This window comes from Chaetodon trifascialis, chromosome 20 (assembly GCF_039877785.1).
Source record: "Chaetodon trifascialis isolate fChaTrf1 chromosome 20, fChaTrf1.hap1, whole genome shotgun sequence".
In the NCBI taxonomy this organism is placed as follows: Eukaryota; Metazoa; Chordata; class Actinopteri; order Chaetodontiformes; family Chaetodontidae; genus Chaetodon; species Chaetodon trifascialis.
The window spans coordinates 11,798,291-11,821,070 of NC_092075.1; the positions used below are offsets into that span (position 1 = coordinate 11,798,291).

A 22,780-nucleotide genomic window follows, 5' to 3' on the forward strand; every position below is an offset into this window, starting at 1 on the left:
TTTTCAGCAAGAAAATGCTTTGAAGTCACCGAAAATTCCAGGAGTTTCCTGTTAACAAGCCTGGGGTATAATGTGAAACAGGAGGGGGTGTGTGTGTGTGTGTGTGTGTGTGTGTGTGTGTGTGTGTGTGTGTGTGTGTGTGTGTGTGTGTGTGTGTGTGTGTGTGTGTGTGTCTCAGGAGAACAACCCTCTCCAATCAGTCTGCCTGTGCTGTGAGAGGGGTTAACATCACTGCAGTTTGCTGTCCTTCAGATTCATGTCAGATTTAGTCCACCTGTTTTTTCAGGGATGCTTCTGCCTTCAGTGAGGTTTTGAACGTGGATTCAAAGCATGGAGACTTCTCAGCTGGGAGTTTTGTGACTGATGACCGAGAGCTTTTTAAGTCTGAAATCACTTTTTAACAGTTGGCGAATCCATCTTGTGTGTAACAGATGCAGCGCTGCTGCCCAAGAGTGGTGAACACAGCGCTACATAAATCCAGGGGAGGATTTGTGAGCTGCTAGCCAGTCCCAGCTGATCAACACACCAACCACTCAACCGTGTCAGTGAGGATGTTTCATTTCTGTAACTCACACTGGCCTCTGCTGTTGTTTGCCGCCCTGTGGAGCCTCAGCTACCCAAGTTTGCTCAATGCCTGGCCGGGCATCAGTCGCAGCAAGCCCAAGGATCACCTGGATCCTAATGTAAGGGACTGGGGAGACTACTCAGACCTGCCTCCAGGAATCGAGCAGGGGTTGGGGTTGGACGAAGACGGAGAACATGGAGACAGCAGGGGAGCTGGAGAGTCCTCATCGAACTTGGCTCCAGAGCTGGATTTCCTGGCTGACTTTGCAGGCAAGGCGAATGAAGTGATCAGCTGATGTGTCTATCTGTCTGTCTAGATACTGACAGAACCAACCCTTCTTCCTTCCAGGTAAAAAGCGACTGTGGGTGATTACAGCCCCATCATACAGTGACCACTACCTTCGTATGATGGAGAAACAGTTGGAAGACATGGAGCAGGTACTGTACATACAGATGTATACACCATATTGATTGAGAAGGGTCCGTTTCTTCATTATTTTGGGAAAAATATTAGAAATCTCCTTTCTATCCCTCCTCTGACTTTTTATCGTTTTTTTCTCATGTTTCTCTCTGTCTCTCTCAGAAAGGGTTGAACTGCCGTCTAGCAGAAAGAGATACATTTATCATCATCATCATCCAGAACGCCATGATGGAAGGTCGAATCCAGAAAACCACTTTCTAATTCCCCATGAGGAAGCTGGAGAAGATGACCAGAAAAGGATCCAACTTGAGGTTCCATTTTATCACTGTGTTGTTCACTGTACTAACAGAGAAGTCAGGAAGGGTTTTACAAGTTTGTTCAGTCCACTTTCAATTCAAAATGTGTGTAAGAAAGTGAGCAAAACTGTGCTAAACTATGAACGTTTAGCTGATTATCCATGTTATGCTTGGCAATGGGTGTATTGTTGGGTGTAATATGATGTAAAATTACATGTAAAGTCAAGCCATTTCCAACCATGCTAGCGATAAAGTTGAAGGATGGCGATGTTGGTCTGATGGTCAGTCAGTCCACTTTGGTCTAGACTGAAATATTTCAACAAATATGTGATGAATTTCCATGAAAGTTTGTACAAACATTTGTGGTCCCCAGATGACGAGTCGATGGCCAGATGGTGATTCCTTAACTTTTCCTCTAGTGCCACCATGAGGCTGACATTTGCCGTTTCAAGTGAAACATCTCAATAACTATTGGATGGATATATTCATCTCCTCCTCAAGATGAACTGTAATCACTTTGGTGATCTTTTGGTTTCCTTCAGCCTCAGCGACACTTTCTGTCTTGTGCTGATGCAGCAAATGTTAGCATGCAAACACACTAAACTAAGATGGTGAATATGATAAATTTCCACCAATTTTGCAACAGCAATTAACACTGTCATTGTGAGCATGTCAACATTTAGCACTGTGCAGCCTCACAGAGCAGCTAGCATGGCTGTAGACTCTTAGTCTTTTTATTTACATTTGCCAGCATTGCACAAATTTGTTGCGTGGGGCTTCACAATCTGAGCAAAACACACTCCTCTATTTACATGTAGATAAGGAAAGACTTCTGTTGTGTAGGTCCAATGTTATAAAGTAAAGGCTCTAACTAATCTTGCTCCTTGATGTTTTTTTTATTCAGGTGTAAAACCACTAAAAAGAAGGTTGTGGTGACAAGGAAAAAGATGAAGAAGAAGATGCCGCTAAGTCCTCAGAGGCGAGGGAATGTGACATCTGTTGTGGCATTACAAAGAAAAATTCCCTTGGACAAAAAAGCAGCCCTGAAGAGCAAGATTCAGGATATACTGAGTGGACGGTCGAGGTTTGTTATCCGTAAGGTGCCTGCAGTGGGGTCCACGAGAGGAAAGGACTTGAGCAGCGGTGGTCAGGCCACTTCTGACAGACAGGAAAAAGTGCACAGCCCTCCATCTGTGTCGAAGAGCAGTGAAGAAGTGAAGAAAAACAGGTGTGGTCCTCATATTTTTAGTCAGCTTTTCAAACAACGTAGATGGAAGAGTATGGATGTTTGATTGATTTTACTCAAACCCTGCTCAGTGTTTGTGTTCCCATCTGGTACGTCATGCCTCCTCATCTGCTTTTAGTGCTGGATGAACATCAAAGTCATTTTTTCTGCTCTACTGCAGGTCTGACTCCACTGTTGAAGAAGCAAAGACAAGACATAGGGGGGGAAACAGTGAAGATATAAAGACAGAGAATGTAAAGGAGGACACACAGGAAAAACAGAGCTCCAAGAAAAAGGGCAAAGGGAAGAAAGGGAAGAAAGGGAAAGGCAGAGGGAAAAAGTCCAACAAAGAGGCCAGTGAGAAGGATAAAACAGCCCTGAAGGAGTTTTTGAACAATTTAAGGGGGACAAGAAGATTAATGGTGGGAACTTTTTCCTTCTGTCTGCTTTTTTCACCATCTTCTATTTATGTACAGTGTCATCCACATTATACTAAATGCATGCAAAACACTTTTAAGACAAATCTGCTCCTGATCTGCCACCTTCCCATCATTCATCTGGAGTGATGTATCTGCTCGTGTGTGTGTTGTGCCGGTACCAGCTCATCTCAACACCCAGCAGAGATGCAACACTGTACATACAGCAGAAAGAGGAAAATGAGAAGCAACACTGTGACCTCGCTATCAGGAAGATCAGCGTGGCGACCATTGTGGGTGAAGGTAGTGACGTCACACTCACGCTGCAGCACCACCAGCTCGGTAGGGAGTTTGTACATTCCTCTGTGTGTGTGTGTGTGATATATGCTTGAATATTTGCATCTGAAACATTTGGTTAGATTCTCTCCAGAGGTGATCCAATGACAATAATGTGTGGATATTATCTTGTTTTTATAGATACAACTAGTGTTGGAATAACCAAAAAGAGGAACTCATTGTATTTTTTACTAAAGCATGACCAAAGGCAAATATGGTGCTTCCATAGTTACAGCAGCAGAGGTTTAATGCGCTGTGAAGTACAACAGTCTCTGTACTCATGCTGGTGTTTTCATGCTTTTCATCCTCTTTCCTTGACTTATTTTTCAAGTCTGCTGCAAACTGCTCTGTGATTGTGCTGCCAACATTTGTTATTGTACTATGTTGACTTGTTGACGCTGTGGGTACTTCTGACTTCTGAGACTTGAGAGGCAGCAGCTGAACAGCTGTCGTTCTAATGGAAAACAAGACTTAAAGTCTACAGCCATGCTAGAGGCTCTGCGAGGCTGCACTAAAACCACAGTGCTGCTTTGAGATAAATGATACCACATCTTAGTTTAGTGTGTTAGCATATTAACATTTGCCAGTTAGCAGTTAACAGGGACTACAGCTACGTTGATGGTTGTTAACCAAAGTATTGGAAATCCAAAATAAAAGCCCTGCAATAAATACTGTCCTTGAAGGTACAGACTGTGTTTGCTTGTGTGTTTCAGAGTCGGAGCATGCACTCAGTGACGAATCGGAGCGTTTCTCAGATGCAGGCCTGATCTCTCTGTTGAGAGCAGAGCTCGGCCTGTCGTCGTCTGACCTCTTTTCCATGACTGTCTCAGACTACGACATGAAGGCCAATGTAAGAAAACCTCCTCCTGTATTCTAAAAGAACACAGCATCATTTAGTAATCCTGCTGTCTTATAGCTGTGTTCTTACAATGTTCTTTTCTGTTGTCGCACACTATGTCAGGGACTGCTGCTGATGTAGGCTTGCAAAGACCACTGAAACGGAATTCCATGTAATTATAGGAACAGAAACTAACCTGAGGTGACTAGACTTACTTCTCTGTCTTTTTTTCTTGCCTAATTAGCTTTTATCTTTCCCACAGAGAGTCTTTGAGGCTCCTCCATCAAGTCCTGCTCTGTTTGAGTACATTGACAACTTTCCCTCAAGGCGCTCAGAAAAAGAAAAGGAAAGGAGGAGTCCTCCCGCTTGCTTCAAAGGAAAGCAACAGCCTGGAGCAGAGAATTCACTGCTCAGGTAGAGTACTGTGATTTAGTGCTCATTATTACCTAATACTACAGAGACGAGCAGTGTCTGGAGCCTCTTCAGAAATCATATAAAGGATTTTTTCTCACTGGGAATGTCCATATCTAACATGCCCTGATGTTATTATTTTCCTTAATTTGAATAATTTCCAAGTGTGCTCATTATTTGTGGACTATTAGAACTGTTCTGCCCCACAAAGCCAAAACTAAAACTACGTATTTAGTTAAGACAAAACTTTGACTTGTTGACCTTTATTTCACTATATATCTTTTACGCCATGGGATAATTCTATATAATACGTCATATTTAACATAAAGTTACACCCAAACCAAACAGTCAACTACTAAAGCAAGAGAGTCAATCCTGCTTAAGCTAGCTAAAAATAGCCACAGCTAGCCTTGATGAAGCCACCTAACTGTTATCACTGTTATGTATCAATCTCAAAGAACTATTTTGTTTGTTGATACTGTGTTTTCCCTTTGATTATATTGTCAGGGGTTTTCCAAAGGTTTACAGTAAGTCAATTATTTTTTGTGGTAAAATCATTTCCAAAAAGATATTACATCCCATCGACTTACCCAGCAAGCCAAACCCTTTCTTTCTCAACTTCGGCTTTACTGTCTTTGTGGGGCAGTGTTGGCTAAGAGTAGTCATAGAGATAATAATAGTAAGATAAGGTTAGGTGTTGTTTATTTATAGATATTATTACACAAAATGTGTCTCAACACATCATGTCTGAATAAAAGCGATGGCCTTGACTGACTACCACAACAGTCAGTCTTACATCACCATCTTTATGGCTGTTTAGGTTCATGTCTAAGAGGAGGCTGCTCCTCATCTCTGCTCCCTCTGAGGACGACTACCTCTTCCAACAGCAGGTCTCTGCTCTCAATGGACAGCAGTGTCACCTGGGTCAGTAGCACACCACACATCTGTCTGCTCTGTAGCTTTTTTTGGTGCATTATGGAAATCTAACTGTCAGGTTCCCTTCTGACCTCCAGGGCTGGGAGAGACAATCCAGCACAACACTGTCTTTGCCTCATTCTTAAATAATAACTATAAAAAAAACTGCACGTACATACATGTATTACATTATTTGTGCTATGGTACATTCTTATTCATACGCTAATGTACTGTTTTATGCTTCCAACCACAGCTATTTGTTTCTTGTATTTCCCCGATAAGCATGTTTGGGTCTCTCCTCAGGTATTCGCCACTTTGCCATGTTGAAGCTGACTGGAGTTGGAGACAAAGCATCAGGAACTGTTGAGCTATTTCCCCTAAATGGTGAGTCACAGTCATGTGGGGCAGTCCATGTGCATGGGACAGTGATTGAAACTTTATTGCCATTGTTGTGCATATCAGTGTAAACATACAGAGATATGTCCAACAATTTGATCTTATCTAATCTAAGGTTGAACTGAGGATTCTGACTAGTCTTTTTTTAATGCATTTTTACTGTGTTTTGCAAAGTGCACCACAAAGTTTTCCCCCTGTTGGTCTTCTTCCAGGTCGTAGTCAGAGTGCAGTTGAGCCATTATCCCGTGACATGGTCAACAACCTGAGAGAACAGCTGAAGATCAGTAAGGACTATTTCAGCATGCTGGTTGTGGGGAAGGATGGTGATGTGAAGGCGTGGTTCCCATCACCCATGTGGTCCCTGGAGAACATCTACGACCTGGTGGACTCCATGGAGCTCCGCCTCCAGGAGGAGAAGCTGCAGAAGAGACTGGGGATCCACTGCCTTGAGGACATAGGGAGAGGAGGCAGCGATGGGGGGCATTATGGTGGCTATGATGAAGACAGGGCTGAGGATTCATACTTGTACCATCGGTCAGAGAAATGATGAAAAAGAAGGAGGAAGAAGATGCAGCAGAGCGAAGAAGAGTTATCTAAATTCTCCTTATGTGTCAACACATGGATTTTACACTAATAAACAAAGAACTCATAAACTCATCTTCAGGACTCACAGGATTCAATGCACGAATAGATGGTGATGATGCATCTGTTGGACACCACAATAATAAGCTGAATATTTTGTTTGCAAGCAATAAATATGAAAAGCAGAGCAGAATATATTGGAATGGTTTCATTCAAGAAAGTTTGAAGGAAAGCATATGTGCACCCTTCCATTTTTTTATTTTCATTTTTAAGAAAAGCTGGTGCTCTGTTATTATTTGTTGATTGCAGCATCAGTGTAACAGGAACAAAGCTCATCCAAGTACGAGCAGATTGTGCTTTTTGGCGACATTACACTGAAAAGTTCCTCTTTTGAAATGTTGTGATGCAGAAACAAAGCGTATTCAAAGGAAACAAATGCTCTCTTCTTTAACAATGAGCTAAACATCTGTTTTTTAAAGAGCTGTAGTCTTCAAACACCTCAGGGTCAGTAAAGCAAAAAGTTATTGATGCTGGAGTTGTTGCATGAGTTTTTTTTAAAAAAAAGTATAATTCAACTCATCTGCAAAGGCTCCATACCATCTGTGTACCCAAAAACTGTACCAGATCATCTACGGTCACTTCAGTTTCACTGCCCTACCAGGAAAGGGTTGGTTTTCTACAGTTGCTCCCATTAGAACACAGCAGTAAAGAGTGGTGAACAATCATGACATGGCAGGATGGGAAATGTCCTGGAGCAATGCTTTGGTAAAACACCAAGATGAGAAGATATGCAGACTCATTTCAGGGGAAATGTATCCGCATGAAAATGAATGCCACATATGCATAAATGTGGTTGCTAGTTTCTGCAAGTGGAGCAGCATCTTACAGTAAAGAAAAAGGGAAGTAGAAAATTTACTGCAAAACTCTCCAGTAGGAAAATATGGAATCTGTTTGTAAGACGAAATCAAATGCATGAGTTCAACTGTAGTCTTGGCTACTGACACTCAAAGAGCTTCATGAAGAGTGAAGTGAGAAGGTGAGGCATGAGTGAGATTAAATGGAGAAGAAATGTGTGGTTGAAGTGAATGCTGCCCTTAAATGTCTCTTTGTGTCAAATTTGCATGTTGGTGTGATGTCCCTCCCACAGTCCAACTAAATAGCAGCCAGGCAGATTAGAGACTTCACACCGTGTCACGTTATGGCCCTGGTGAGTACGTTCCACCCAGTGCATTCTGGGAGAGTCTGCACGCCACAACCTGCTGTGCGCCGCAGTAGGTTTGTGTGGGCAAAGGAGTGAACGTTTCTTATTTTCACCTTTACTCATAACCCTAAACCGCTGTTACATAGACCGGAGAACAACAATAGATAGTTATGCACTTGGTTTTAATGAATATGAAGATTACAGATATTTTTTTCATTTAGTTACAATACTTTTTTCTCTTGTTTCATTATGCCGAAAAGATACTAGGACAATGATGACATCAGCTCTCTTTAGATCCACTGAGGTTGAGAGAGTCTCACAGAAAGCATCTGTTGACACCTGTCCTCCTGTTGTCTGTTTTTCTCTTTATTCGCTGAGATCAAATCAGTCTGGTGTTGATGTATTTTAGTGTTGATCGTTGCCACCTGATTTCCTCCTGCCCACCCTGGTAGCCAAAGTGACTCAGATTGCAATTCAAATTCTGTGCTTTATAAGATCTTTTTAAGACCTCAACAAATAAGGGATTTCAGATCCAAAGAATGTCGAAACATTTTCATTGACAGAAAAGAAAAATTTAGAGTTGCTGTGTATGTCATTGGTTGTAAATGAATGATGCATGCTCACAGTGTGTGAAGAACCTCTAGCACTTCAGCCCCGTGTGTTGCTTTTGCTCAGCGCCGCCTGCTAAGAAGCTGCGAGGGATTGAGAGGAAGTTTCAGATATGCTGTGTGCGAACAATGCAGGCATTAGCATAGCCCCACTAGTTGCTGCTGTGCACAGCTGGAGTCAACGATCTCTGAAATGTATCTTCCTCCTAGTATATTAAACCTGCGTTTCCCCATCTTAGCTCATTCCTAGCTTGTTTGCTGGCTAGCAACCATGACTGACGATAACAAACAGATGACATGCAGCCACACACCAACAACTGTAAGTAGCCAACAGAATGTAAAACTTCTAATGACAAAGTCTTTCGTTGTGTAATAATGTCAATAAAACAAACGCACTATTGGACATTTTACAGAAGGCTACTGTGCGTCACAATTTTCCCATCTGCAAAATACCTCAACTATTGGATGCATTGCCAATAAATTTGGATTTTGTACATTGTTGTGCTCATCAGGAAGAATCCTAATGACTTGATCTCCTGACTCTTCCTCACATGCTGTTATCATCAATTTGAATTCCTTCCAATACTTTGATTTCTGACCAATCACTTTCCAAAGCTAATGACTTTCACATCAGCTGCAGCCGTACGGCTTAGTGCTAATTAGCAAATGTTAAAATGCTAACACTCAAAACTAAAATGGCAAACACAGTGAACATTTTACCTGGTAAACATGAGCATGTTAGCACTGACGCTGCGAACACATTGCCTTTCTTGCGTTAGCATTTTGCTCAAACCACTGCTGTGTCAAGGTGCACAGCAGTGGTTTCAGCCTCACAGAGCAGCCAGCATGGCTGCTCTGTGAGGCTCAAACCACTGCTGTGCCAAGGTACACAGCAGTGGTTTCAGCCTCACAGAGCAGCCAGCATGGCTATAAACTTAGTCTTCTTGTTATACAGTATATATGCCCAGATTCTTTACTACAGTGTCTCCTCTGGTTGTTGCTTATTATGGCTGTAGCTTTTATTTCTGTCACATTTGTGTTAACCATAATCTCTTCATCATATTTACAGTGTTTATTATTGTTGCTAGGGAACAGGTCTCACCGTGGTTTGTGTGTTGATCTGCCACGAAGTGAGTGAGCATCAGATGTTGAGCACAGAGGGGGAACTGCACGGAGTTTGCCAGGGATAGGCAAATACGAGATGAAAACACACAGATAACAGAGGCTGTGGGACTCACACTCACACGAAACACACATGCTACCAAGAGAGGAAGTAGTCAAGCAGTCTGCTTATGTCACTGACAGAATTGGAGTATACATCCCCCCCTGCCACACACAAACACACAGGCTCACACACTCAATGCTTTGTCACGCTGTTCGTTATTTGCTATCTCTCGGCACCTTTCTTTCTTTGACACCAACAGAAACTCACACAGACACACTGAACAAACACACTCTCCAACACTTTACACACCAGCCGTTTGGATATAGCATAGACGCCAGGGAGCGTCGTCCTCAATATGGTGAGTACAACTTACCCACCAACTTTAACTATTTCACAATCACTCTCTAGATATTAGACTTACTCTGGAGTGCCTTGGTAAGATTTAATGAAAGAAAGCGGCCCCAATAAGTTGTTAAATCTTTATTATGAGCATTTTACAAGACTGGTCATGCATGGACATTATGTGTTTCTTTGTAACAACACCTTCAAGTAGTCATTTATTCTTGTACACGTGAATTTGATAATGCCAATTTGTTTGAGCAAGTTGCCGCATGTGTGATTAGAGAGAAAAGGCTGTTAAATTCAAAACAGAACACAGACTGCAAAGTCAGTTTAGTGACTTGTGGACTGGCTTTTAGTTATTAGTGTTTACTTTTGTGCTTAAGATCAATGATGTTATTTTCGTTTAATTTTATGTTTGATAGTCAAGGCATTTTTCATTTGCTCACACGTATCGTGTAAAAACAGAAAAGTCATCTTTTTCCTGTTTTGTGATTGAGCAAGACAACTGGCCTCCACTTTTCATCACACTGGAAATAGAAATCATGGTTCCTCTTTGCGTTGACCGGAAGACCTCATTTGTCTCTCAGTCACTTCTCAGCAGGTCATTGCCCTTGAAATGTTCTTGTACTGAATAACTGCATAGACATCAGCATTTTTATCTACCTCCACCTCAGTAGCTGAAGTCCATTTGGCCAACATAGCAATGCTGTTGTTCTCAATGATTAAGTGACCCTGCACCAAAACAACGGGTTGTATGCAGGGTAAACCTATCTAAACCTCTACCTATACTCAGTTACCTGGTTGTTGGGTGCTCCCAGTTAAAATCAGTGTAGTCTGATAGAACAGCCCTGCAATAAATCCTACCTTTATGAAGGTTATAATTATTTCCAGGATTTGACAGAATTTGTAGGTTTTTACAAAATTGTGACTGCAAAGACATTTAGAGAAGCGGTAATTGCAAATGTAACAGAACATATTGGGTAATTTTTAGTTTACTGTGGTTGAGAAACAGAGGCGTAGTGAGGGAACTTTCCTCAGTTTCTTTACCCCTGATTTCATATTCAGCAACACGTCAGGCCTCTTGTTAACACACTTTGTTGTGCCACAACTGCAACATGTTACTGGCACCATTAAAGTGATACTCCATCCAATTTCACACAGTCTCAATACTGTAGTACAATCTAATGTTTAGAACGAATACTCAATGATAGCAAGGACTCAACCAAATAAGTAACACAGTTATATGGGTCACTCGGTGGGACAGTGAAAGAAAACACAGCTAAAATTAATGCAGAAGGGGAAAATGACTTTGGTGTTTACACTGAAGATGAGGACTGGAGATGATATGTGGCTCAACCTATTTGGCTTTCTATCACTAACAGAGCAAAGGAGCTACAGTTTAAGATCAATCATAGATTACATATTACCCAGAAAGATGCAACAAAATGAACCCAGATCTATTTAAGATCTAATGATGTAAGTTTCTCTATATTTAAAAAAGTAACACTTACTCAAATCTTTTGTAACATGATGCATCAGATGATCTGTTTCACAGAACCATGTGGGAAGAGTCCATGGAGACTGTCTGAAAAAGGGCAGGCACTTTCAAAAATACTCTGCAGGTGAACGCTGGATGAACCACCTGTCTATCACCGCCTATCACAGGCTAACTTCAGTCAGATCAATGAATGATAAGATGTAAATCAAACTCTTGCCAAAGCCAGTTGGGAGACGAGTGAAGATATCTTTTCCATCGAGAAATTCCTTCAGTGCCGGTCTTTGTTCTTCCTTCAATGATGAAATACTCTCAAGTATTTCAAAGTTTTCAAAGGAACAGCGTCGCTGTAAATATATCTAAACAAGCCTGTGCGTAGCTGCCAGTAGTTTCTCTTTAGACACTGATTGGCCCAAACAAGGTCTGGCCGTAAGTACATGATTTGAAGCCTGGCAAGAGGGATTCTTAGTTGCATGTTTTTGCATAATCTTGCAAATATAGCAGTCTTATACGGAACCTCAGTTAGATTAAAATTTGGTTGGTAAAAAGTAAATGTTGGAAGTTGCCAAATGAATGAAGTGAGTAGCTGTGGCATGCTTGACCGGTAGCAGACAGTATTAAGTGAATGTATGACGGTTACAATGGATTCAAATGGTGACAATTTTCCACAGTGGAATAAAAAGTATCAGTCTGTTTTAAACATTTAATAAAATCTTTTCCTACAACTACTGTCTGTTAGCAGTGCATAAGCATAACTTTTAGGAAATAAGAATCTCGATATTCAACTTATTTGTACAGATTTAAAAGCTCACAGAGAGACCATATGTGATATGGGGCTATACAAATGAGATCGACTTGGCTGAGATCATTCTAGTTTCAATAACACACAGTGGTTTCTTTTCTTTATATGCAGCTGCATGGATGTAGGTGTTACTGTTTTTACAATATTCTAGCTGGGTGTAACTGTTCACAGTAAACACAAGTGGTTTAACTTCCCATTGAGCTTCATATACTTTATACTTTCCATTGTGCAGTTTTCCCTCACTTTTACTTCTCTGCTGTTGGTACAGCAGCTGTTATGTGTCCTCGTGCTCTTATCTACACTTCCTGCTATGGTGTCTGACTCCAGTCAAACCAGCCCTATCAAAATAGGTGTGGCTGCTACTTGGTCAATCCATTGTGACACTCTGTGAAACAGCTGCATGGCACCGGATCAAACCTGCTGTTATGGCCACATTTGGTGTGTAACTTGTAGCTAGTGATGTAGCTCTCTCAACATTTGGCCATTTAGCACACCTCTGGGTGCTCAGATGCTCAGATTCCAGATGTTTAAATGGATTATCCATTCATGTTTCAGCTGAAACAACACTATAGATTGTTGCTATTGGCTTCTTTTCAGTGTGATAAACAATGAAAGTACAATACAGTATAAGCCATTCTGTTGCTAAGGCTCATTCAGCGTCAAAACAGGCAAATTGTAAATATCCGTTGCCCTCTTCTTAAACCACAAACTACTGACAAAAGTACCATTTGTTGACCTACTATGGAGAATGTGCACAATTAACAAACGTGTCTATAACAAAGGTAAACAAGGAAGTCAATGCAAACTGTCTTAGAGGCAATAAAGCTCTTAATATACCCATTATTTGCAATGATGAGCTGTGTTGGTTGATTGCTCAGCAGTAAATGTTTTCATTCCTGAGTTTATCTTTTTTAGAATACTATATATTGTTGCTTTCAGGTGTCTTAACTTTTGGCGTTCTCTTTCCAAATATCCCATTTGTGCTTCATTTGTACATTTTAATTTCATGTGAGGGACACATGATTTTGGTGTCCAGAACTCATTTTTATAGGCTAATTACGCGAATAATTGAAAAAGTTTCCATATCATAGGGGGGAGCTGGTTTGATAAGTGTTGGGGAATCTTGGTTCCCTATGGTTCTTTGAATGATCTTATTCCAGAGCTCATTAAGTAATAAACATAACCATTTCTGTCATATATTAGTGTTATGGGGAGCTCCTGTTTTATACCATCTTGTAAAGTGGTGAGAGTTTTACTTTGCAGTTAAAACCAAAGAGAACAGCGAAATAAAAACAATGATTGGCCATATTTTTCTGATAGAGGCAAATGTGGCAAAAACACTAGCCAAAACTTTTTACCATTAGTAACAGAGTGATGGCGGCACACACATACAATGTACAGCTCCCTATTCCTATGTGAAATCTTAAGTCAGTCTATTGAAATTTGCATCTTGTTCTCTCTGATTCCTCTTTTACTTTTGTCCATAAGTTTCTATTTCTGTTTATGAGTTTGCCGCAGTCCTTTCATGTTCTAGCATGCAAAGCACATCCTATTTTTACTTTCAATTTTGGTTTTGTACTCTGATTAATAACCCCCTTCTGGGCCTCTTTTATTCTTTCCAGCAAAACAAAGCTGATGTCAAGGCCATCATGGCTCGCTTTCAGGCGAGTGGGGCGAGCATTGACGAGACCACACCGGCTGGACATACCAAGCAAGCCCTGCACACCACCCTCTCCTCTGGCCCAACCATACAGACGAAGAAACCTGTATTAGAGAGCCTCTCAGGCAGTGCGATAAATGTTCCTCCTAAACCTAATTTTCTGAAAAATACAGTATCAACTAAAAGTGACACAGAAGCCCATGAACCAAACAAAACTAAAGCCCTGGCTAACAGGTTTGCAAACACCCAGGATGACACCAACAGCAAACCTTTCATTCCTAATAAACAGCAGATAGGCTCGAAGCCACCTCTTTCACTGGGTCCTGAAGCTAAAGGTCCTGGACAGAAGCCCCCTCTGAACAAACCCTCCCTCAGCTCCACCCTGTCTGACTCCAAACCTGCCTTTCCTAAAACCTTTCCAGCGCTCACCTCCAAACCCAGCTGGGTGAAAGAAGACAGTAGTGAGGGTGCAGCCGGCTCCACACCACCCAACATGCCTCCTTTACAACAAAAAATCAGCAGCAGCATTTCAAAATTACGTCAACAAAATGAAGAGATGGCAGGAGCTAACACGGACACCATGAACAAACCTCTACTTCCGGCAAACAAGCCCCCTTCCAGCTTCAGGACTGCTCAAAATATGTTCAACAAGGAGAAGGACAAGACTGAGCAGCCAGATAGTGGCATGAAAGCAGATGGAGCCACCAAACCGCCCCTCACTGCTACTGGCTCCATCCCTCCACCAAAACCTCCAGCCAGTAAAAAACCTAGCATGAGGAAGCCACCAAAGCCTTTTTCTCAGACCAGCAGCATTAACGGTGATGCCACTTCAGGCCCCAAGCGTAACCCCCTGCCCAACAGTTTAGCTTTGGGCCCTGCCCCTGCCAAGCCCAACCGACCACCCACAGTCAACCTGGAGAACTTTAAAGGAGGTGCCGAGACCTCCGATAATGGTAAGTCGGACTTTGGTTAACGGCTTTGTTTGTGTAATAGTGACACCACAGAGATAGGAACAAAACCACTGATTATGGGAAGATTCAACCACCACCAATCCAGTGAGTGAATATATATCAGTATTTACACAAGTGAAATCAATCATCAGTGTGGTGCAATGCATTACAGAGTCACTTGTATTTTTAAGCGTTATCACAAGCACAATCAACAATAACAGCTTACTGTAAAACTCTCACAGATGTGTGATCATATTTTTAGGGCCCCAGATAAACTCAGGCAAGTATTTTTCATTTAGATTCAGTCACATTCAACATATGTTCTGACTTTCTGTTTGTACCTTTCTCTTGTAATTTCATCTGAACTAGCACAGTAAGAAGTCACAAAGTCTTTTTCAGGGTTCCTCTGTAGGTGTTGCTGGATTGGTTCTGATGAACAGACACAAAACTGCAACACACTGGCCTTCAGTCATTTTTAGACATTTTAAAGTTACATATTGTGAGTTTGAATAAAATAAATATCGAAGTACATTTTATGGCTTTTTCAGTAGGAAAAGTGTTGAACAAATGACTTTAGTTGCTGTGAACAGCTGGAAGATGGAGGGTGGGTTAGAGAAAGGGAGCTTTAGTAAAGAAATTCTGTCAGCCAGACGGGACACACATGTGGCCCCACAGGCAGGAATATTTCACCCTAACTTGGCTACATTTGCATGATTTGTTTTCCATTTGGTATGAGATGTAATTGGTCCCCTGCTCCCAATAAGGATGCAACAAACACAGTAAAACACACACTGCAAAAGATGATGTCGCAATTTCTTTTCAAATAAACAAGCATCAACATTTTGGATAATCAACACTCTCTAATGTAATGTAGGTACTTGTTGTCAAGAGGATTCAATGACAGAGGGCGACAAACAGGCCTCATCAGTATGAAAAAGAAGGGGTTCCTCTTATGTTGTTGTCTCAAGTCCATTTCCTCTCTATATCACTAGCAGCACCACTTTGTACAGACTGTGAAAGCTTTTCAGACGTGTGAAAAGGACTTGTCTCTGGTGTTAGTGTGGTTTCAGTGACGCTGGCAATGTGTAGCCTGAAGTTTACTTTGGCTTATCTAACCAATGCAAACAACTTCGGTTCGTGCATTATAGCATTAAAAGTACATTTATTCCAACCATTTTAAGATATACAGTACTTATGCAGCATCTGAACAGAAGCTGCTGTACAGTTGTTTGGAGCTTCAGATAAGAGACCAAAGTCACACAAACACACAGTTCCTCTATTTCCCCCAGCCAAGTTCCCTGTCCAGTTTCTCCTTTCTCCTCCCCCCTCGCTTTCTGCTCTGACAGCTGAGTTTGCTTCATGACATGGGGAAGTAAGTTAAAGCAAACAGGGATAGTTTCGAGTGAGAGTCTCTGACCTATACCTGATCTAAACTGCCAGCCTGAGGTGAAGGAAGACTGACTGTTCTCAGGAGTCACACTGTTACCCTACAGGCTATGAATAAACTCTTTGTTATTGTTATGTGCTATACCATGAGTAAGGTTTTAGGACATAATTTAATATGTACAACCCAATTTCCAAAACATTGGCACGGTGTGTAAAACATAAATAAAACAGAGTGTTTGGAACATTCCACAGGTAAACAGGCTCATTGGTAACAGGTAATAGTATCATGATTGGATATGAAAACAGCATCCTAAAGAAGGCTCAGGTGTTCACAAGCAAGGATGGAGCGAGGTTCACCAAAATATCACTACATGGTCTCAGGAACACTTCGTAAAACCGTTGTTGGTGAACACAGTTCAACTGCAAATATTTGCATTCTGTTTCTATTTATGTTTTACAGAACATCCCAACTTTTTTGAATCAGTGTTTTATTGCCTACTTTTGTGTTTTGGGTGCATGACTTGTGATTGGCCTTTTAATAGTGGAAAAATTGTTATGGCTGCAGAGGTAGAATGCAATTAAGTAAATTTACTCAAGTACTGTACTTAAGAGCAATTCAAGGTACTTGTAACTGAGCATTTCCATTCAGAGGCAAATATTCTACTTTATAGTCCACTTGTTACTTTGCATAAATTAAATGATTCAACAGTCTATAAAGTAGGAGCTCCGTCTCTGCCAACTACAACAATAAAAAGCTGCTTGCCAAACAAAAGTGTTTTTGTTACAGGTCCTGGCACTTTCAAGAAATCCATCATCCCAACTCCTCTGGCCTCTCACCCCAGTAACCATGTGGCCCCAACTCAGCCCCCTCAGACTGCGGGTCCTAGTCTGCCCCCACGACACCCTGGAACCATGCAAGTCACACATTCATGCACACACAAACACATTTGTAAATGATATATTCTGTATGTTGTCCAGATAAAGCTACTCCAGTTAACAACAGATAAATCCTGTGCTTCTCAGGATTCAGCAAGATGACTTCTATGATGATGTTGATGAATTCAGCAAATCTCCTCCACCTCTACCACCATCCACAGGTTCAGTAACACCAGTATTTGAACAGATGTGATGGGTCATGATGACCACGTTACAAGTCATTAATGCAGTAATGTTTTTAGCACCACAGGAAGACAGAACAGGACTGTGTGATGCTGAACCTTGTACCATATTTAAAAATTAGAAGAAACAAATAAAAGGAACTAGGCTATTTCAGTGACTCCAGGACTTTGGGGTGGTTATTTTGGTTATTTGTTCAATCTGTCAATGTTTGTCTAGACAGTCTATTTTATGTAATTATGTAATTTAACACGTAAATGTCGATTTCCATAATTCAGAAGAATCAAGAGATAAAACGTTTGAGCAACTCTCCGTTACTGTTACTAGAATACTAAAAATAGTCCAATCTGAATTATGAGTCAGATCATGGTGATTGTAACTATGCCAGAAGGATGAAATTCTCTTGTAACATTGATTTGTTGTCTGTCTTTAGGTCACCCAAGTCAGAGGGCAAAGGTGAGACATGCTGAACTACTTTCACTTACATAAATACATATTTGCATGTGGAGATGCAGACATACACTCAGACTAGAGCATGTATGTATAAAGACAGATGGTCAGTACACGTACAAACAAATCTTTGTCAACTGATTTTCAATGTGAACCAACTCTACTGAATCACCAATGAGTCACTGAACAATTCATAACTAGTTTTTATTGCTGTTTTTACTCATGTCTTCTCTGGCTCAGGAGAAAAACAATGATGATGATGATGATGACGGAGAGACGTACGAGGATCTTGATGAACGATGGTGAGACAATGTTCCTCATTAAACTTTTACGTGTTTATCCCGCACCTCACTGATTCTGCGCCATCTTTAACTCCTATTTAGATTCCAATGTATTTGTGTATGGATGGACTGCTGAAGTGCTTTACTCTGTATTTGTGCATATTTATGTCCAAAGATGAAAAGAACTAAATTCACAATGTACTCTTCACTGATTTTAATACTGTAGGCACATTTAGCAATCCATTTCTGCACTGAGCTCTTTCACTCAAGTATTGGTTTTATTTCTAAATCATATGTGTTCATGCGTACCTGTACCAACACTGCCCTCCAGTGGTTGTTTTGCAACACTACAAGAAATCACTCATTCTGACTGGGAGTGCTTCATACAGATGAATATAGAGAAGCAGAAAAACTCTCTAAGATGGCTTTGTCTGTTCAGGTTAGCTTAGGCTAACATACTATGATATTTACCATCATTAAAAATCATCATAAATAAATGAGTAAACTGGCCATTAAGACGGTGTAGGCATTTCTATTTTGTCACTCTTTCAGCCAATTTGTCAATTAGTAAAAATTTGTTTTGAAGGAGTGTCTGATTTCTGCCACAGAGGAAGCTGCATCTTGCAAATGCTTGTTTATCTGTCAGTCTCTCACAACTTAAAATTGACTGTCTATTTCCAACTGTCTGGTGCTGTCTCTCTCACTCTCAAAAGGGATGCAGCGGAACAAAAACAAGAAAAGATGAAAGATGAGAAGGAGGAGAAAAAACGACTGGAGGCTGAGAAGAAGGAGCAGAAGGAACGCGAGAAGAAGGAACAAGATGCCAGAAAGAAATTCAAAGTGAGTAAACTAGACTGGAACTATCAGCTAAACCTGCTACCACAAGCAAGTGCTTAGCTTAGCTTAGCTTAGCTTAGCATAAAGACAGCTGCAGAGGGAAACTGCCAGCCTAGCTCTGTTTAAAGACTAAAAAATCCACCTACTAATACTTCTAAAGCTCATCAATAACGTTCTAACTTGTTTGTTTAATTTGTACACAAACAGTAACGCAAAAATGAATTTTACTTACCTCCATATAGTTTGTGGCTCGAGAAAAAGTAACAAATATCTTGTTCTGTTCAAATGATGTCATATATAAATGTTCTGGCTTTTTTTTTTTTTTTTTTTTTGTCTGTGTGTGTTTGTGCATGGCTGTGCGTGTTAGTTGGTTGGCCCCCTGGAGGCCATCCACCAAGTGAAGGCTCGTGTGGATTGCAGGGGCAGTAAGACTGACCTTGCTATGAAGCAGGGAGACTGTCTGGACATCATCCGTGTCCAAGGCAACCCTGAGGGAAAATGGCTGGGACGAACACAGGATGGATCCAGTAAATTCACATATTTTTCCCTCCTTGGTCTCACTTATTTTGGCCTTTGCTTGTGTCCAGCCACACCTGTAAATACATGACAAGACTTTGAGTCAACCTTGTCTTCTGTCATTTTTCATTTACTGAGCCACAAACAATGAGTGAAGTCAATATTTCGCTTTGCTCTTTGTTTCTAACAGTTGGCTATGTGAAGACCACTTCAGTGGAAATTGACTTTAACACTCTGAAGAATCGCAAAGCTCAGCCGGCGTACGATCCTGAGGTATACGATGACATCGATGTGGCTGCTCCTCACAGCAGGTACCCAAATTAGACAGTGTAACTTTGCAAGAATAGAGAAGTGAAATGGTAAAAAAACTTTTTTGTACCACAACACTTCTGGGACCAGTCTGTAAAATCTGTATGTACCAATGCTACCAATTTTAGCTCATGTAACACTTCTCCAATCCAGTGAGAAGTGAACGTTTCTGAAATTATTTCATGTTAATGTCAAATTCTCTCTCTACAGTGTGATCAAAGGACCAGGAGGTATGCTTAAAATCTTCCAATAGTATAATTCATTTCATTATATTCAGTTACAATCTTTGCATTCAATCAATGTCAAGGTTGTTTTACTGGGAGAAAACATGTCACCAATTATGTGCTTTCGTCCTTCAGTTGTCCTGCCTCCGCTCCCAGGAGAGGGAGGAGAAATATATGATGATGTTGTTGATCTAAACCTGGAAGTCAGGTAGGAAGTGATGTATTTACATACAGCAAACGTTGACTGTGACACTTAAAGGATGCACGAGAAAGAAACCGAAAAAGCAATACAGGTCTTTTCATCCTTGATTGGCTCTTTAGTCCCACAGACCCCAGGTCTTCTCCTACGAAGCCTCGTGGCTTCCTGCGGATGTTTGACCGGAACAGACGTCCTGCCAGCACTAAAGTGTAAAATACACTCATTAGTAAGACTGATCACAGACCTACTGTCCACTGTTTTTAATTCCCCATCTTTCAGCCGTCACTCCCCTTTCAATGCCTAAACAGTTCCTCTCAGATGAAGCTGATTGTCACCCCCGATCATATTAACCATGTCGCCTCTCACTGAATAACACTGAAGGATGTTGATTTGAAATTTGACATCTACTGTAGGTGCTGTTCCTGCGATTACAATCAGTGCAGCTGATTATCCGTGATTTTACTAATCTTCTCGAGTCATTTGCATGCCTGTAACTCACGTATGACTGTTGACTTAATCAGAAAATCAAGGCGTCACCTGCTAACACCATCAAAGCATGTTTTAACAAATACACTAATTAAGATATTGTTTTGTAATTCGTGAATATGATTATTAATTTGGGCTGCTTTGAATCATATTATCCTACTTTGAATTGATGATATAAATTATGTGACATTTTAACAATTTTTCTTCTGTTGTGTCAGAGTGCCTCCACCCAGCCAGTTTACCGCAGAGGGGAATTCAGGTATCACTCACTCTGATAATGCTTTGAATATTTAATGAAAAAAGATACATGTTTCTCAGTATTTGTTCTTCTTTGGGTTTTCTTTTGGCTTCTCTGTCAAAAACAAAGTAGACGTGCTGGTTTGAATCTCCACACCAACTACAGGAAAACATATTCTAAACTATTCTGGGTGTCACACACCTCTTATGCAACTTTCCTTTGGCCATTTCTTCACTTCAAGTCCTTAGCCAACATTATTTAAGATCGACTATGTAATATTTGAAAGAAGATAGAAGATTGTTTTTTAAAGTTGTTATTCCTGAGTTGTTTTCCTGACTTTACTCTTCTCTAGTTGTGCTTCAATTATGCTACATTTAAGCTTTTACCATTATACTGTCATTGTAACTTGTCGCCACGGCTACACTTTTCACTTTTGACTTGTATTTAAGTTTCACCAGCCACTAAGTTGTTCTATGTGTTATTACAGATCACCTGGGAGCAACAATTGATGAGGAGATATACGATGATGTTGACTCTCAAAATGTGCCTCCTCTTCCTCCCCTCAGCAGGTAATCAATCTTAAAACAAAATAAAAATTCCCAACTATCTAGATCCATGATTTCAAGTGTATTTATTATAAAATATGCTCAGTAACCAAAGAATCCTTATTTTACTTTTTCAATTGTTTTTAACTCTCCAGCCTTCCAACCTTGAAAGGCAAAAGCAAGACTGAAGAGATGGACCCAAAGAAGCAGAAGAAGTTCGAGAAAGAGGAGAAGGAATTCAGGAAAAAGCTTAAAGTTCGTCTCTCCATTATGTCTTTAAGCATGTTTACAAACCAATTCTTTTACTGTTACCAGGATCACACCTGCAGAAAAACTCTACAGTGCTCAATACTTTAAATGTATTAATACTTAACAATAATTGTAATCCAAATTCATTAGAATATTGAGTATAATCATCCTCATCAACATAAAGTTAAACATTTTAAAATTACTTCTGTGCTATCAAAGATGTAAAATTAATATTTATTCATACTGACAAACTCAAGATGTATCAATGTCATTTTCAATCTTTTTCAGTACGAAGGCGAGATACAGGTGCTGTACCAGGTGACCATTGTCCCGACACTGACCAATAAGAAGTGGGCTGGAAAAGAGCTTCCAGTCAAAGCAGGAGAAAAACTTGACGTCATTGTTAAAGCCGTGGATAACAAACTGATCTGTCGGAACGAGGAGGGCAAATGTGAGTATCTGCTGCTTGTTATTGAGGAAATTAATGCATCCAAGTTTCAAACAAAGCAGCTTTTTCATTCACTGAGCCACCATCTCACATCTGTCTGTATTTTACAGTCGGTTATGTTTCGACCAGCCACATCGTTATGGAGTAAGTACCACAAGCATTCACACATCCTCTGAGAAAGAGACTTAACAATCTGTTCTCTGTACTGATCATTTGGTTCTTGTTTACAGCGATGGTGATATCTACGATGATGTTGGAGATGGTATGTGTCCCAGTTAATTTCATGTTAATATATCACTTGTAGATAATGTCACAGTAAACCTAAATCACTATTATAATAGAAATATTTCTAATCAAAGTTATTATGTCCTTCCAGATTGCATCTATGACAACGACTGAGAAATATCCCGCGCCGTGTTTATTGGTTTACACTGATTTTGTTCTTGTTATTTATTTTGTTTATTGATGATGATGCATTGGGAGCTGCTTATGGTTACCTTGATAATCAGACTGAGATGTCATGTTCACTTCATTATTTATTAATCAAAATTTAAATCTAGGAATAAATTGGACATGTGGGCGATGATTTAGAGAGCTGGAATCTGCCTTTAATTCCTCTGAACAATGTCGTCCTTTTAAGTTTTGAGTCAAAACTGATGTGGTTATGTTATTTGCAACATCTCAGCAAAGTGGAACATATTTGTCAGAACAGCAGTATTTGCATATTTCTGTTTTCATTTTTTCATTTTTATTCCTCTTTTTTACTGCCTTTGGAAATTCCACAGAGCTGGATTTACATGAACGCTTCCACTGTGTTTTGCAATTTTCTAAGAATAGCTACATGTTTCCAGTAAATGAAAGTTGTGAAGATTG

The 22,780-nt window shown here is 40.5% G+C and overlaps 2 protein-coding genes across 3 annotated transcripts; both read left to right on the forward strand.

The window, feature by feature from the left end:
* Positions 1-509: 509 nt before the first annotated feature.
* Positions 510-6,508, forward strand: ccdc80l2 (coiled-coil domain containing 80 like 2). Its single transcript, XM_070989311.1, is given in 11 exon segments — positions 510-834; positions 914-1,002; positions 1,148-1,296; positions 2,186-2,509; positions 2,688-2,928; positions 3,108-3,264; positions 3,972-4,108; positions 4,359-4,510; positions 5,328-5,431; positions 5,726-5,806; positions 6,031-6,508. Coding segments are annotated over 11 exon segments (2,052 nt in total). The 5' UTR covers positions 510-551; the 3' UTR covers positions 6,366-6,508.
* Positions 6,509-8,472: 1,964 nt separating this feature from the next.
* fyb1b (FYN binding protein 1 b) lies at positions 8,473-22,780 on the forward strand. Of its 2 annotated transcripts, XM_070989736.1 has the most exons (19): positions 8,473-8,528; positions 13,636-14,626; positions 16,797-16,923; positions 17,033-17,106; positions 17,559-17,581; positions 17,816-17,877; positions 18,570-18,696; positions 19,061-19,220; positions 19,400-19,520; positions 19,729-19,748; positions 19,878-19,950; positions 20,064-20,150; positions 20,646-20,686; positions 21,153-21,234; positions 21,366-21,465; positions 21,748-21,910; positions 22,018-22,051; positions 22,138-22,169; positions 22,284-22,779. In XM_070989736.1, the coding sequence occupies exons 1-19, from the start codon at positions 8,481-8,483 to the stop codon at positions 22,304-22,306; spliced, it is 2,388 nt and encodes a 795-aa protein (XP_070845837.1). In that variant the 5' UTR covers positions 8,473-8,480; the 3' UTR covers positions 22,307-22,779. The 2 variants fall into 2 exon arrangements, with proteins under 2 accessions (XP_070845837.1, XP_070845838.1); XM_070989737.1 differs by lacking the exons at positions 8,473-8,528; positions 20,064-20,150 and adding an exon at positions 9,511-9,732 and having other exon boundaries at positions 22,284-22,780.